The 14,902-nt window shown below is 45.1% G+C and overlaps 2 protein-coding genes across 2 annotated transcripts; both read left to right on the top strand.

Moving 5' to 3' along the window:
* LOC8076985 (protein MALE DISCOVERER 2) lies at positions 371–5,140 on the top strand. The gene is made up of 8 exons (XM_021448447.1): positions 371–893; positions 988–1,123; positions 1,904–1,975; positions 2,789–2,932; positions 3,015–3,475; positions 3,643–3,833; positions 3,917–4,049; positions 4,233–5,140. The coding sequence occupies exons 1-8, from the start codon at positions 803–805 to the stop codon at positions 4,793–4,795; spliced, it is 1,791 nt and encodes a 596-aa protein (XP_021304122.1). The 5' UTR covers positions 371–802; the 3' UTR covers positions 4,796–5,140.
* On the top strand, positions 8,241–12,773 carry LOC8076984 (sorting and assembly machinery component 50 homolog A). The gene is made up of 4 exons (XM_002441200.2): positions 8,241–8,839; positions 11,143–11,625; positions 11,787–12,296; positions 12,396–12,773. The coding sequence occupies exons 1-4, from the start codon at positions 8,324–8,326 to the stop codon at positions 12,477–12,479; spliced, it is 1,593 nt and encodes a 530-aa protein (XP_002441245.1). The 5' UTR covers positions 8,241–8,323; the 3' UTR covers positions 12,480–12,773.

Below are 14,902 nucleotides of genomic sequence, written 5' to 3'. Positions count from 1 at the left end.
TTTCAAGATTTCTCGTCACATCGAATCTTTGGTCGTATGCATAGGGTATTAAATATAGACAAAAATAAAAACTAACTGCATAGTTTACCTGTAATTTGTGAGATGAATTTTTTAAGCCTAGTTACTCCATGATTACAATGTTTGTCAATAAAAATGAAATGCTACAATAGCTAAAAACAAAAAAAATTTGCGAACTAAACAAGGCCTAAGTAAAATTTGGAAGAACGAACCAAGTGGGAATACGATATATATTCTGGACTTGGCCATGGAGCACTCCAATTTATAATGCATATACAGTAGCTTTGATTCTTTTGAGCGAAAGGAATTGATCAACTGTCAAGGTTACGTTTCCACACACTTTCGTGTGCCGCGTGCGCCTCCACGTGACGTCGGACACCGCGTCCCGTTCCACTTCCCACCAGAATTTCACAATCCCCTTGTTCTGGCTCCTTTTCTTGTCTGCTACTAGTAGCCCTGGTCTCCATTTTCCACTAAGAAAAGCACCGGATCAATTTTCTACTCTGGGGGAGCGGATTGGGTAGTTGCCCGCTTATTGACTCGTTCTTGGCGGTGGCGGCTATTGTGAATTTTGTTTTTAGTCTGGCCTGTTGGCTTCTTCCTTGATCCGCTTCTCCTTTCTGGCCGCCGAAGGCAAACCACGCGGCTTGTTCTTATTGAATCCATCAAGGGCGGAGGAAAGATAGGATCTTCGGCGCCGATTCTTGGAGCGACAGCGCTAGCGCAGCGGGTTTTGGTGCTTCGTTTCTCTAGGGTTGTGTTCTTGCAGAAGTTGCTCTGAGGCATGGGGACCTGTCGGAGGAGAGTTCTGGGGGTGTGGTTTTTCTTCTGGTTCTTGTTGACATTTGAGCAGTGCGCATCCCTGAATCATGAAGGTATCGTGTTGTGCTTTGAATCGCTTGCGTGGATGGTTGTTGCCCGACTTTTGTTTTTGACTCTGTTTAGGGCTGTTTCTTTGCTGAACTGCAGGTGCTGCTCTGCTGAAATTTAAGGCAGCGATCGATGCGGACCCATATGGTGCTTTGTTGGACTGGAATGAGGAGAGTTTGAGCCCCTGTTTTTGGTTTGGTGTGGAATGCTCCGATGATGGACTTGTCATGGGCCTGTAAGTTGTTCTCTTTTGCATAGCAAAAGATAATAAGTACACAAGAAAACTCATTTGTGCATATATTAGTGAACTATATAAATCAATCTGTGATGTTGGGGTTGGGGACCATAAGTTAGTGCTTGTTTGGCTGCACTGGTATCCACCTCAATTCACGTGTGTTGGGTGGATTGAAGTCTCAATCCACGTGTGTGTTCGGGTGGATTGGAGTGGAAACCCCAACACATGTGGATTGAGTTGAATACGAGTGCATCCAGACAAGCCCTTAGTTCCGCATCCCTCAAACTGGAACTAGTTCTTGTAATGTCAAAAAGAGCAACCTTCAATTCACCTGTTTAAATGGCATGTTATGGTTATGTAGAGGGAATAACGAAGACTGTCATTTCCTGTGCCAATCTGTTTTTGGATGGGCAATTTAATGATCATCCTGATAATAAGGACCCTTTATAAGTCCATTTGTCATTTTTTTTTGGGGGCAAAGTTTTGTTGATCCTCCACTTGCTTTCAAGGAGTATAATATTGGATCGGCATCATATTAAGCTTAACTGTTATTTCAAGAATTTGGTATCATTTTGAGTGATGCATGCTTGGTTCTGCTGTAACATTATGTCTGCACATGCTGTTAGGATTGTACATAATTCTTACGTGTTCCTGTTTTCTATAGTTAAAGTAGCAGTGATTATTTTATTTCTCAATTAGAGCATAACACTGTGTGTCTACTTCTGATTGATCATGCCTATTCTGATGTGTTCCCCTAAATTTGAGTATGCAATTATGCAGGAGCTTAGCAAATCTTGGTCTAAAGGGTGTTTTATCTCCAGAGATTGGAAAGCTTATGCATATGAAATCTCTGTAAGCACATTCTGTACTTCTTTCAGAAATGTTTTGTTTTTGTTCAAACACATCGACTCAGAAACTTTAAAAAGTATGCATTTTCTTAGTTCTGAATTTTGATGTGCTCAAGACCTTAAGCATTTTCACTTTTCAGTTGTCAAATTCAGGAATTTCATCTAGCATTTTGGTTTTTGTTTCTGAGTATCTAGTCAGATAAAACATAAATGTTTCTTTTGATGTGCGTACTGTAATGAACTTAGAAGAGCTTAGTTAAGACCAGTGTCTTAAATCACCGGCAAAGACCTTTAGCAATCTACCTCCAGAAACAGCAAATACTAAGACATTTAGCGATCTACCTTCAGTAACAAGAAGTAGTTGGCTATAGCTGCAGTTAACAGCTAAATTGTACATTAAAAAATAGCTAAATCATCCCTAAACAGCTATAGCCGGAGATTTAGAACCTTGGTTGAAAGTTAAGACCAATGGGAACCTTAAAATTGTTTTTTTGGGGGGTGGGGCGTGGGGGGTGTGGGGGAGGAAAGATAAGCTGTTGGCATACTAAAAACCACTTATGAATCTTTTCTTGGATGACTTTTTAAATAAAAAGCCATGGCTATTCTTGTTCTTCACTACATCAAGCCTCTGATTTGCAAAATTGATGCTTAAAGAACTTCCTGTCATTAGCTGGTGTCCAAACTCCATCTGAGGAATAGTGTTGAATCAAAAACATCTTATTTGTACAGATTTATATCTGCAGTTTTGTATTTGCCTTTTTTTTGGAAGAATTCCCAATTACTCTGTATCCTGATTTTATTTTGTTTTTCCATACAGAATTCTGCACAACAACTCGTTCTATGGTATCATACCTAGAGAAATAGGAGACCTACAGGATCTAAAGATGTTGGATCTTGGATATAATAATTTCAGTGGACCAATTCCATCAGAGCTACAAAACATATTATCCCTAGAATTTCTGTGAGTGAGATCTTCACCTAACAAGTGTTTCTCTCAGATTAACTTTCACTACCTGACATTGATTTCGTTTTTCGAGGTGCAGATTTCTTAAAGGTAACAGCCTTTCTGGGTGTTCACCAGTTGGAGTGCACCAGCTCACTAGGATATGTGAACCTGAAAATCAAGTACCTACCCCAACCACAAGGATTGCTACATTCAAAATCAGAAGACTGTTAGTGAGCAAACGAATAGATTTTGAAATGATCAATATTTCGGATCCAATAAGATCACCCAGTCCCATGGTTTTTCCGTGGAATTCTCCAGCAGCACCATCTCCTTCTGAACCCATTCAACCCCCTCCACCCCCTCCTGCACCACCAAGCCAAGAGAACAAGAACAAAAGTTCTGCAATAATATATGCATCGATTGGAGCAGTTATTATTTTTTTGGTGGCGGCCTCTTCAGCACTATGTTTCTTTTGCTACTGCCGCAAGAAGACTAGCACCGTTGTACCCTTGTCTGCAAACAGTTCAAGCAGACAATTACAGACCACTACCATGGAAGGTTGCTTGATATGCTAATATTTTGCTATGCATATTTGTTCAATGCTCACTTTGCTGTAGTGCTTTGCATTCCTGTAGTTTGCATTTGCTCAAGGTGTACGCTGCCATACTGCTTGCTTCAATGCACAAACAGAACCTATGGTCCTCTTCTAACCGCTGTTTATGCAGGGATAACTTTATTCAGACGATCAGAGCTCGAAACAGCCTGTGAGGGTTTCAGTAACATAATTGGCACACTACCTGGATATACAGTGTATAAAGGAACTCTCCCATGTGGAGCAGAAATAGCTGTGGTGTCTACAACGGTGGCGTATGCAGGAGGTTGGTCCGCTATAGCTGAAGCACATTACATGAATAAGGTATGTCGTTGGTTTTTCTGTTCCATTTCTTTTCCAAACTTCAGATATTGGGTTTTGAGCATGGTTACTCTTTGCATTTCTAGGTTGGAGCCTTGTCGAAGGTAAGCCATAAGAATCTTTTGAACCTTGTGGGTTATTGTGAAGACGAAAAACCATTCGTTCGGATGATGGTGTTCGAGTATGCTTCAAATGGATCACTATTTGAGCGCTTGCATGGTGAGTTTTAATTGCGGGTTACCTTTCTTTTAAGGGGTATGTTGTGGGGTACTGCAAAGCTGCAAAAACCTTGTTATCAATTAACAGTCTTCACACAAGGGCTCGTGATATTAGCAGTTGTGACAGGAAATTCATATTTGCAGGTTTACAAATTCTAATTACCATCAAAACTTTTTGTTGCAGTTAAAGAAGCGGAGCATCTGAATTGGCAATCACGCCTACGGATAGCTATGGGAGTACTATACTGTCTGGATTACATGCACCAGCAGAACACTCCTGTAACCCTAAGGAACTTAAACAGTTCATGCATATACTTGACTGAAGATGATGCTGCAAAGGTTGCAGACATCAGCTATGGCGTTGCGGAGAAAGAAGAAGATGAATACGATGCTCACGATGAATACAGCACAGTGTATAAGTTTGCTTTGCTACTGCTTGAGACCATCTCTGGAAGGCGTCCATATTGTGACGACGATGGCCTTCTTGTTCTATGGGCACACAGATATCTCAACGGTGCTAGCCCTGTGATGGGTATGGTCGACCCAACACTAAATTCAGTCCCTGAGGAGCATGTCAGAGCATTCTCAGAGCTGATTCGGTTATGCCTAAGTGAGGACCTAAGGCAGAGGCCGACAATGGCTGAGGTCACTAAGAGGATGCAAGAGATCACTGAGATCACTCAAGTTCAGGCGATTCCAAGGAACAGCGCGCTTTGGTGGGCTGAACTTGAAATCATAACATCATGAAGTCTGTCCATTGTGCAACTGACTTCCCCTGACTCTACAGCTCTGTCCATCTGCTATGAGAAGGGTAGGATATTGTACAGTTTACCTTTTTTTAATACAAAGATACACAGGTCTCCTGTGTACAGTTTAGTATTTTTAGGCAGGGCATAAGTTGTCAGGTATGCCCGGGCACACAATTCTTTCATTCTTTTTTTTTTAGTTTTAACCAAGTATTTATTTCATTATTTGTTCTATGGAAAGCAAAGAAATCTAAAAGCCTGTAAAGTATTTAGGCAGGCATAAGTTGTACAGGTATGCCCGGGCACACAATTCTTTCATTCTTTTTTTAGAAGTCGTCTTTCATTATTTGTTCTATGGAAAGCAAAGAAATCTAAAGAAACCTGTACAGTGAACAGCAAGCAACTGGAACCTACTGTAGCTAATAACTGAAACAGCCCCAGCCACAGCAAGCTAAAAAACGAGCATATGTTCTCAGCAAGTCAGCACTGCTACTGGGAAAAAGATTTATTTCAACAGCTAAGCCTATTCAAACAGAGAAATAACCTGGATCCATTTATTAAAATGGCAATTTCCCTGGTTTGTCTTTTTCCCCTTATATTAAATCCAACCACGCATATTTATAATCATTGGCTTGTTACTGAAGAGTGAAGACATTATATAATCTTATAAAGATAAGCCCTATGGGCACTCACAATGCAACTCTATCACAGAGTCCAAGACAATTAATTATATATTATTTATAGTATTTTGCTGATGTGGCAGCATATTTATTGAAGAAAGAGGTAGAAAAAATAAGATTCCAATTCTTATTTAGACTCTAAGTTCATATTGCTCGAAATAATAAATAACTTTAGACTCTATGATAAAGTCTGCATTGTGAATGCCCTACTAGATAGTTTCTCTTTTTATGCAAGGTATCCACATCATTTCTCACTAAGTGACTCACTAAATGTTCTATCACAAGGTATCCACATCATTCTTCACTAAATCTATGTCATCTCATATTAATTAGAAAAAATATCCATATCATCTATATCATCTCGAGTACTTTAAATATTTAATCTATTAACATACAGTTCATTTATATATGTTATTTGTTTTATCACCTATTCCTCTATAATATAATCAAATATTCTATTAGTTTAGTGATTGTATACCAAATTTAATACAATAAAATAACATGAAAGTCAAATTTATATATATGTATACACAATATACTAAATACCAAATAGTAATACTATATATATAACGATTTATTGTTAAGAAAATTTCGTAGCAACGCGTATAAAGTGGGAAAATCACTGTGGAAAGATCCCTATGTATGTGCAAATGGGCTCTCACGTCGATCACAATTCACAAGGGCCATCAACTTTTGTTACTCCCGGCATTGCTCCGCCTCGCGTTGCTGAGCCACGACTCGGACGGCGGCGAAAGCGGCGGCATCTCGACCGACGTTGAGCGCAGCGCCGAGGCAGCCTGCTTGTGCTTGCTGCTGCTCCGCTCCCTGCCGGCGGTGCCGATCCTTGGGCTGTCGCCGCTGTCCATTCCAGAGCGAGTCAACCTGCTCAGCGCCTTCCTCGCGTCCGCGCAGTACCTCTTGCTCGTACCAAGAAGCGCCATGCCCCACCCTGGGTTCGCCCACTCCTTGCCACTGCCGCTCTTCTCGTCGTACCAATGCGACAGGCCGCCATCGCGGTCCTTCTCCAGGACGTCGCCTAGCGTGACGCTCCGGCGAGGAGGAGAGGACGCCGTTGTGACAGAGGCGACGTCGCCCCGCGGCGTCGTCCTGGAACGCGCAGGGCTCCGCTGGAAGCCGAGGAGCACGGGCTTGGCGCTCCAGGGGACGAAGAACATGAACCCGCACGCCCTCGGGGTCATCTCCTCGCCCTGCGCCTCCTCTTTGCCGCACGGCGGGAGTTGTGCCTGTGCGGCCGCCGTTGCCGTCGCCGCGTCCTCCTCACGCTGACGATGCGGCGGGGGATGCATAGGCTGCTCGAACTCGAAGGCGAGAGCGCGGCGCCGAATGTGCGTCACGAACCTGGCTCTGGCCGCGGCCGCGGCCGCGGCCTCGGCCTCCCTGTCGCGCTTGGACTTGGACTCGCTGGAGCGGCGCGGGCGCGGCGACGGACGCCTCGGGTGCTTGTCCGCGGACGTGGTGGCGATGGCGTTGGCGGCCGGGAGGAAGCGGTCCATGATGAAGCTCGGCGAGCGGCGTGACGACCCGAAGACGGCGCCGTCGATGGCGCTCAGGCGCGCGGAGAGCGCGGCGAGCCTGTCGGAGGACGAGATCCTGTCCAGCGCGTCGGAGAACGTGCCGTCGTCGTCGTCGTCGTCCTGCTGGTCGCTGCTCGACTCGGTAGTGTTGCTGTGGTGGTGGTGGTGGTGGTAGGCCCGCGCCCGCGCCCGAGCGGCGTGGCACGTGCCGCACCGCCCCGGCGGCGGCTTCGGCAGTGGTGGTACCTCTCGCTCGGCCTTGCCACCCCCGGCGGCGCCGGCAGCTGCGCTCTTGGGCACGCCCGGCGAGCTCTCCCACTTGAACGGCACGTGCCCGCGCTGCGGGGACGCGTCGGCGCAGCCGCGGCGCGCAGCAGGCGGCGTGCCCGTGTCGGCTGGCCGCCCGCAGCACGAGCGGCGTGGCGTTGGGAGCGGCGACTCGAGCAGCTGAGCAACGACGTGGGCGCCGCTGCTACCCTTCCGCCGCAGCCGATGGTCAGAGCTCCCGGTTGCCACGACGACGTCCATGCCGGCGCCTGACCGCCTCTACCCGTACGTCAGCCAGCAGCATTGCGCATGCACCAACACGAGAGGCGTATAAAAAAGGCAGGCTGCGTGGATAGGTGGTTGGAGATGTGGAGCGCCGGCCGGGGCGGGCATTGCTGAACACCAAAGGCTTGCAACGCTGGTGGTTGGGCGTTGGTTGGTTATGGAGTGAGCTCTCTACTCGTGAAGGCGTTTATAGGCCTCAATGGAGGTTGCCGAAAGGGAGACGCGCTTCCGTGGGGTCAAGCTTAGCTGATTTTTGCAAGTGTTGCACTTGCCCGGTGGCTCGTTCAGGAGTCCATACACCCTCCACGGAATTGTGCAAAGACTATGACACTAGAGGTTGTATGACGGAAAAAAAATTATGGATGTGAACTGTGGAATGAAAGTGAAAACAACTAGTGTCATAGTCTTTGCAATGAAACATATCCAAAGCTCATAAAACTCGCTACATGAGTGAGACAAAATGATTATGAGCTTTGGTGCCAAAAAGAAGGCAAGCCGTGCTGCCATGGTTGGGGTTTGGGGAAGCGGAGTGAGACTAGCCATACTCGTCTCAACTTTCCTACTTCTAAGTGGGCCGTGATCTTGCGTGTGCACAGCCCACCGATACACAAGTGGCCTTGGTGCGCAAGCCCAAGGCCCATCCTTTAACGGCAAATTCGGCTTAGTTATGCGGCACGGCCGCACGGGATCCGGGTAAGCACGGCTTGCTAAACACGAAGAAAAGAGAAGCCGCTCTCCCTCCGCTTCCCCCAAACCCCAACCATGGCAGCCGCCGCCGATTCTGCCGCCGGCCAAAACCCTAAGGACGACGAGCGGCACGTGCTCACCGCTGACTCCGACGCCAGGTTCTCGGAGGAGGAGTACGAAGAGGATGGGGAGGAGGAATACGAGGAGGAGGAGGAGGAGGAGGAGCTGGACGGGCCGGCGGCCGAGGCGGCGGAGCGGGAGCGGGTGCAGTCCGTGTTCCGGCGGCTGTCATCCAACCCCGTGGGCATCCGCGTCCACGACGTGCTCATCAAGGGAAACACCAAGACGCGGGACGAGCTCATCGAGGCGGAGGTCGCCGACCTGCTCCGCGCCGCACCCACCGTGCAGGATCTGCTCCGCGCCGCCAGTGTCGCCACCGCGCGGCTGCACAGTCTCGACGTCTTCGACACCGTCAAGATCACGCTCGACGCGGGGCCGCCCGAGCTGCCCGGCACCACCAACGTCGTCATCGAGGTCGTCGAGGCGGCCAACCCCCTCACTGGCACCGCCGGCGTCTATTCGAAGCCCGAGGTGAGGTATCCCCTCTTGGCTCAGTGTATAGGTACTGCATTGGATGGTAAAATTGGGTCTGGCTGAGGCATGGGGTAATGGTTATCAATGTTGTGAGGTATTAGATTCATATAGTTGTTCATTCTTATGGAAGTTTTTGAGACCCTTTTTTTTAGTAGTAACTAGCAAGCTGAGAAGCACGGATTCCCAAAATAGCACATCCTTACTCCTTAGTACAGTGATGAATTTCGGTTCAGACTTTCCGAGTGTTCCTTATGATCATTTGTATGGCTTTCTCATGAGTTCCTACTAGTTGGGAACAATGCATCGAAGCCTCCTGTCTCCAAAAGGCTATCCTCTTACTAAGTCAATTAGTAATGAAATGGGGGCTCTTAACTTTCACTCTGTATCTAGTTTTATAATCTCAACCCGTTGATGACAGTAGCATGCTGGAACCAGTTGGATATTGGATCATCTAGGTTATATGATATTATCGTTTGATGAACATTTATCATGAGTTCATGACCTATATATAATTATCAATGGTTAGTACGTCGTTGTTTTGTTTTTATTTTCTTAGCTATTGCTTTTGTTAAATAACAATAAACTGCATGAGTTCGAATTAAATAATGAGCAGAAAGTACAAAAAAAAACATGCATATATTGAAGTACGGTTGATTTTTTTTAGATAAGTAATACAGTTGAACTTGCACACACAATATTAAGGAAAACTAGTATTATTACGGTTTGACCATCCTTGAGCTTGATAGTGGAGGCCCGTCACTTCATTTACGTTTTTGATAAATATGCTAGCATGCATTAGTATTTGCAGCATATGTTCTTTCATGGTATACACTGGCATAGAGGTATTTTGTCTGGCTAGTAATTAGTGCACCTTTGTTTTTGTTTTTATTTTCTTAGCCATCGCTATCAGTGGCGGAGCGTGGAGTCAATTAGAGGGGGGGCAGTTAAGCATTTAAGATAGTACTATATCCAGTGAAGTAACACAGTGTGGCTGACACTTGCAGCAAAGTTGAGACCTCTACTAGCCTACAGAATACTACGTACTACTCTTGAGAAAGTCTGCATGCAGACAAGCACAAATACAGACTGATGCAGTGATGGGCGCGCAGGAAGGGGGGCAAGTGGCCAGCTTCGCCTCCACTACCCTCCGCCAGTGATCGCTATCTGTTCAGTGACAATAAACTGCATTAGTTTAAATTAAATAATGAGCAGAAAAATACACACAGAAAAACATGCATATACTGTTTTAGTATGGTTGAACCACACACACATAAGAAAAACTAGTGTTATTATGGTTTGACCGATCTTGAGCTTCATAGTGGGGACCTGTTACTCCATTTACGTTTCTGATAAATATTCTGGCATGCATTAATATTTGCCGCATGTGCTCTTTTATGTTATACATTGGCAGTCTGACAGAGGATATTTTGTCAGGCTGAGAGAGCAATTTTCCTGCTAAGTCAAGCTGTGAATTTACTTGTAGGAACTCAGCATATAATTTTTGCTGATGAATATTGATTGTGTGTTTGCCCTTGTAGGAACTCAGCATATAATTTTTGCTGATGATCTCCTTCTATTTTAGCGCACACAGGACAACATTAGGACCTACTGCATATATATTTCTATATGTTAAAAAATATGTACAGAAAGGAAAATGAAAAGGAAGTAAGAAGAACATGTATTTACAAAAATTTGTCTAGGAGCTGGTATTGAGACTGTTGGTTTTGCTCTTTGGATAACCATGGAATTTCTTTTGGAACTCCTTTCCATCTTCCATATTGGACTGTACATGATTGGAAACCATATTGTTCCTTGTTATTAGCCTTACATAGATCATGATCTCCTTGTAGTCAGCTGTATTTGACTTTATTTTCATGTCATGTGATGCAATTTGCACTGAAACTTGGCTATACACCTTTTCCCAGAAGTTGATTGGGATGAATGTTACTTTTGTCAGCGATAAGCAATCTCACTGCATCCTCATATTTTGCAGTATGGTTAATTATTTTGTTTTGTGAAGTAGTTTAATATTTTTTCAGGCTGTTAACTTTTATCCTGTACTTAATACAAAAACAAAACTTCAGTACAATTAAAATAATTTTCTTTTCCAATATCTTCTGCAATTTTACTGCTGAAAATGCTTACTGTGCTTGTGTTGTTAGCATCATAAGAGTGCGAAATGCAGACTAAAATAAGAAAAACATAGAAAATGCATAACTGTATAGTCATTCTGATAAATTCTGCTACCTAACTGAGATGTTTGCATAATCGATGTGTGACTGTGCTCGCTACTCTTTTAGGCAAGATCTTGGTCGCTGGAAGGGTCACTTAAGTTGAAGAATTTGTTTGGCTATGGTGACATCTGGGATGCATCAGGGTCCTTTGGTTGGGACCAAACAACAGAGGTTGGTGTTGGAGTCTACCTACCGAGGTTCAAATCAATACCAACACCATTGATGGCCCGGGCATCTTTGTCATCACAAGATTGGCTGAAGTTTTCATCATACAAGGAGCGCCTACTTGGCCTTTCATTTGGTTTGCTGTCAACAAGGAACCATGACTTGTCATATAACCTTACATGGCGTACCTTAACTGATCCATCGCATGTCTCATCAAAGGCCATAAGGAGGCAGTTAGGGCATAATCTTCTTTCTGCATTGAAGTACATATACAAGATTGATAAGAGGGATTCACATCTTAGGCCAACAAAAGGATATGCGTTTCAGTCAACTTCTCAAGTTGGTGGTCTATGGAATAGCAAAGGATTGAGATATTTTCGGCAGGTTATTCTCTTGCCCTTTCTGCCTGACCTTTTTTCGCCTGGCCCTTGCTGTTCATGGGTGAAACTATGTAATAATTGCATCAGTATATAATTTTATCATCTGATCTTCTCAGTTCTGACCATCACTTTCTTACAAATATATTATGGTGGCTTTGCTTTCAGGAGTTTGATGTGCGTGGTGCTGTGCCTTTGGGATTTTATAATGCTGCTCTCAATGTTGGTGTTGGAGCGGGTGTCATTTTACCACTTGGAGGGGGATTCATGAATTCGACTTCACCAGTGCCAGAGAGGTTTTATCTTGGAGGCAATTCTTCTCCAGTTTGCAGCTTGGGCGGACTGTCATCTCTGCTGGGTTTCAGATTAAGGGGAGTTGGCCCAACAGAGGCACGGAGGCATGTCCTTGATAAACCGGAGAGTGGCTCGGGTGACCCTGGAAGGGATTACTTGGGAGGTGATCTGGCCGTGTCTGCCTTTGCTGACCTTTCTTTTGATCTGCCTCTCAAGATATTCAGAGATGCTGGAATTCATGGCCATGCATTCCTAACTGCCGGAAACCTTGCAAAATTGTCGGAGGGTGAGTATAAGAACTTCACGGCTTCTGAATTTCAGCGCACATTCCGGAGCTCTGCTGGTGTTGGCATTATTTTGCCTACCAAACTTTTCCGGGTGGAGGTATATTTCCTATCCCATGTATGCTTTCGATTTTGATACTTCGGATGTCCACTGGACAGCTTCAAGATTAACTTCATCTTTTCTATTTTTATTATCCAGGTGAACTATTGTCACATCCTAAAGCAAGCTGAGCATGACAGTTCGAAGACTGGAATCCAGTTCAGCTTCTCCTCGCCCATGTAGAAACTTGCCATGGCAGCCGAAGTAGCTTCTCTTTCCTCTATAGACTTGCAATTCTTCCCGTTCTTTTCATGCAGAAGCAATTGCAGAAGTTATTTACATGCACCCTTTTCTTGTGAGCCTTGTTCATTGGCACGAGGAGCCTGAGACTGGAGCTGCTCCTTTTTTTGTGTGTCTGCAGGAGATGAGTTTAATTCCTGTTTTTGACATCATGAGGGATTTGTCCTCTTAGAACTCAAATACTGATGCTGTGGCTACACAATGGTGGATAGAATAATATTTTGGCTAATGATGTTATACTTCGTGCCACCTCAGTTGTGCCATTCGCTCTTATTCGCGTGTGTTGCCCAGGCATTCGCAGAATTGCACGCCACATGGTTGAAAACTTAAAATGCACCATGACCACACGGTACGTGGTCCGTGTGCCAATCCTAAATTCTAATGGAGCGCACGGAGGATGAATTAGGAAGGCGTCAAGGTCTCCGTGTGTGGCTTGGCTCGGGCGTGTCGGCCTCTGGTCGAAGCTGCCACTGCCCGGCCGTAAGCCGTGCTTATAGTAGAAGCAGAGCGGACCGCAACCAAAACTTATTTTAGATAAGTGAAATGAATTAAATAACCAGTTCGTGTCCATTTAGCATCCATCTCCACATAAAAGTTTAGCTGGATATAATTCATGCCGTACATTTGGCACTCCACTCGCCACAGCCACATTCACTCATTCACAGCAGACTTATTCACGACTGGCCATGTCCCGGGCACAGCGGCCATTCCCATCTCTTTCAGTAAATTCAACGGATCAACCAAAGTGTCCCTGTCACCAGCGAACGAGAACGACGCACCACAGCGGCAGCACAGCAGGGACGACCGCTTCACAGCCAGCACCAGTGCTACTCTACCCCCTGCCAGCAGTGAGCAGATGAGCAGAGCGATCGCGTACGCCACTGCCACCAAATGGCACAGCAAGACTGCAGGTCCGGTGGCGCTGCCTGCACTGCGCGTAGGCCGTGATCCGCGGCGGGCGCCAGCAGGACCCAAGCGGCGGCAAAAGCACGGCCCTACGGCAGCAGCAGCAGAAAACCGGTGAGGCGGTGACAGACCGAGGACGATCTGCCTGGGTGAACACTGGACATGTGGGGGGTTGGCTGTGAGCCGTGTGACGTGTGACCTTGTCATGTCAGCTGTGCCGGATGGAGAAAGCGCCCGAGGAGATGCTGTGATCATACTGGACATGCCTGATGCAACCGGATGATCACGTGGCTGAGACGCAGTGTTCAGTAGTTCAAGCAGATCATCAGGCATCGAACCAATAGCAGATTAAAAAAATGAATGCACTGTTATATACTGTATTAATAATAAGATGCGATTCCAATTATAGAAATGGACACGATGGAACAGAGTCGGGTAAAAAAAAAAGGTGAATTCCATCAGCAAACCCTGAACTTGTCATGTATTCTCATCCGGGTCCACAAACTTTCAGATTACATGCCTAATAGCTGCCTAATACTTGGGTTAGAGTATTTTCAATGAATTCCTTAAATATGACTCGACTAAATTATATTCGTTTTGTCTCTCAACTTAGAACTTATATCCATATTTTACTCTTTTTCTTCCATCCTTTTATCTTTACCAGTGCAGTATAGTCGATTTGGACCTACCTTAAAACCCAAGAAGACAAGCTTAAGGCATAACTGGGGGAGTTTGTGGACCTTATGAGAAAATGACTAGTTTCGACAGCTGATAAAATTCACACTAAAATAAGAAAAAAGGCCACAGAAAAATGAAAATGTATCAAGGTCTACAAGGAAAAATGAGCACAGAAAGGGCATATTCATTCAAAGGACATTTTGCCGGGGAATCGCCCTAGGAGGTCTCGAGCTTTATTCCAAATCTGGCATAACTCCTAAAAAATTGAATCCGAACTCCCTAATTAAACCACAAACCAGACTCAGTGCTATACACCTCTTTCTCTTGTACTAGACTACTACTAGGTATTTCTCGGACTATGCAGGCCAATATATGTGCACAACAATAGCAAGTGACAGATCTTCTCCAACATAATAAAGAGTCATAAGTCTTAACTAAATAGTGGGTAATGACCTTGCCAAACAGATAAACATCAATGAAAGACTAGAAAGCAGCAGCGTGGAATACGTGTAAACAGACCTATAAGCCATTATATGACTACAGTTGGCATAGAAAATTTACTAAAAACTCATAGGGTAACAAAGACAATTCAGACAAACAGATGACAGAAAGTGAGCATGAGAAAGGAAAAATGAAAGACTGGTGATTCTGCAACCAGCGTACCTCATTGCCTGGCAAGGTTAGCCACAGAGCAGCTGCAAAGAGCAACAGGGCAAAAGTCTGTATGTTCATCACAGAGCTGTCAAGCTCAATGTTCAGTAAAATCAGAAGCTATCCACAAA

This window comes from Sorghum bicolor, chromosome 9 (assembly GCF_000003195.3).
Source record: "Sorghum bicolor cultivar BTx623 chromosome 9, Sorghum_bicolor_NCBIv3, whole genome shotgun sequence".
Classification (NCBI taxonomy): domain Eukaryota; kingdom Viridiplantae; phylum Streptophyta; class Magnoliopsida; order Poales; family Poaceae; genus Sorghum; species Sorghum bicolor.
This window is presented reverse-complemented; position numbering and strand designations above follow the sequence as displayed.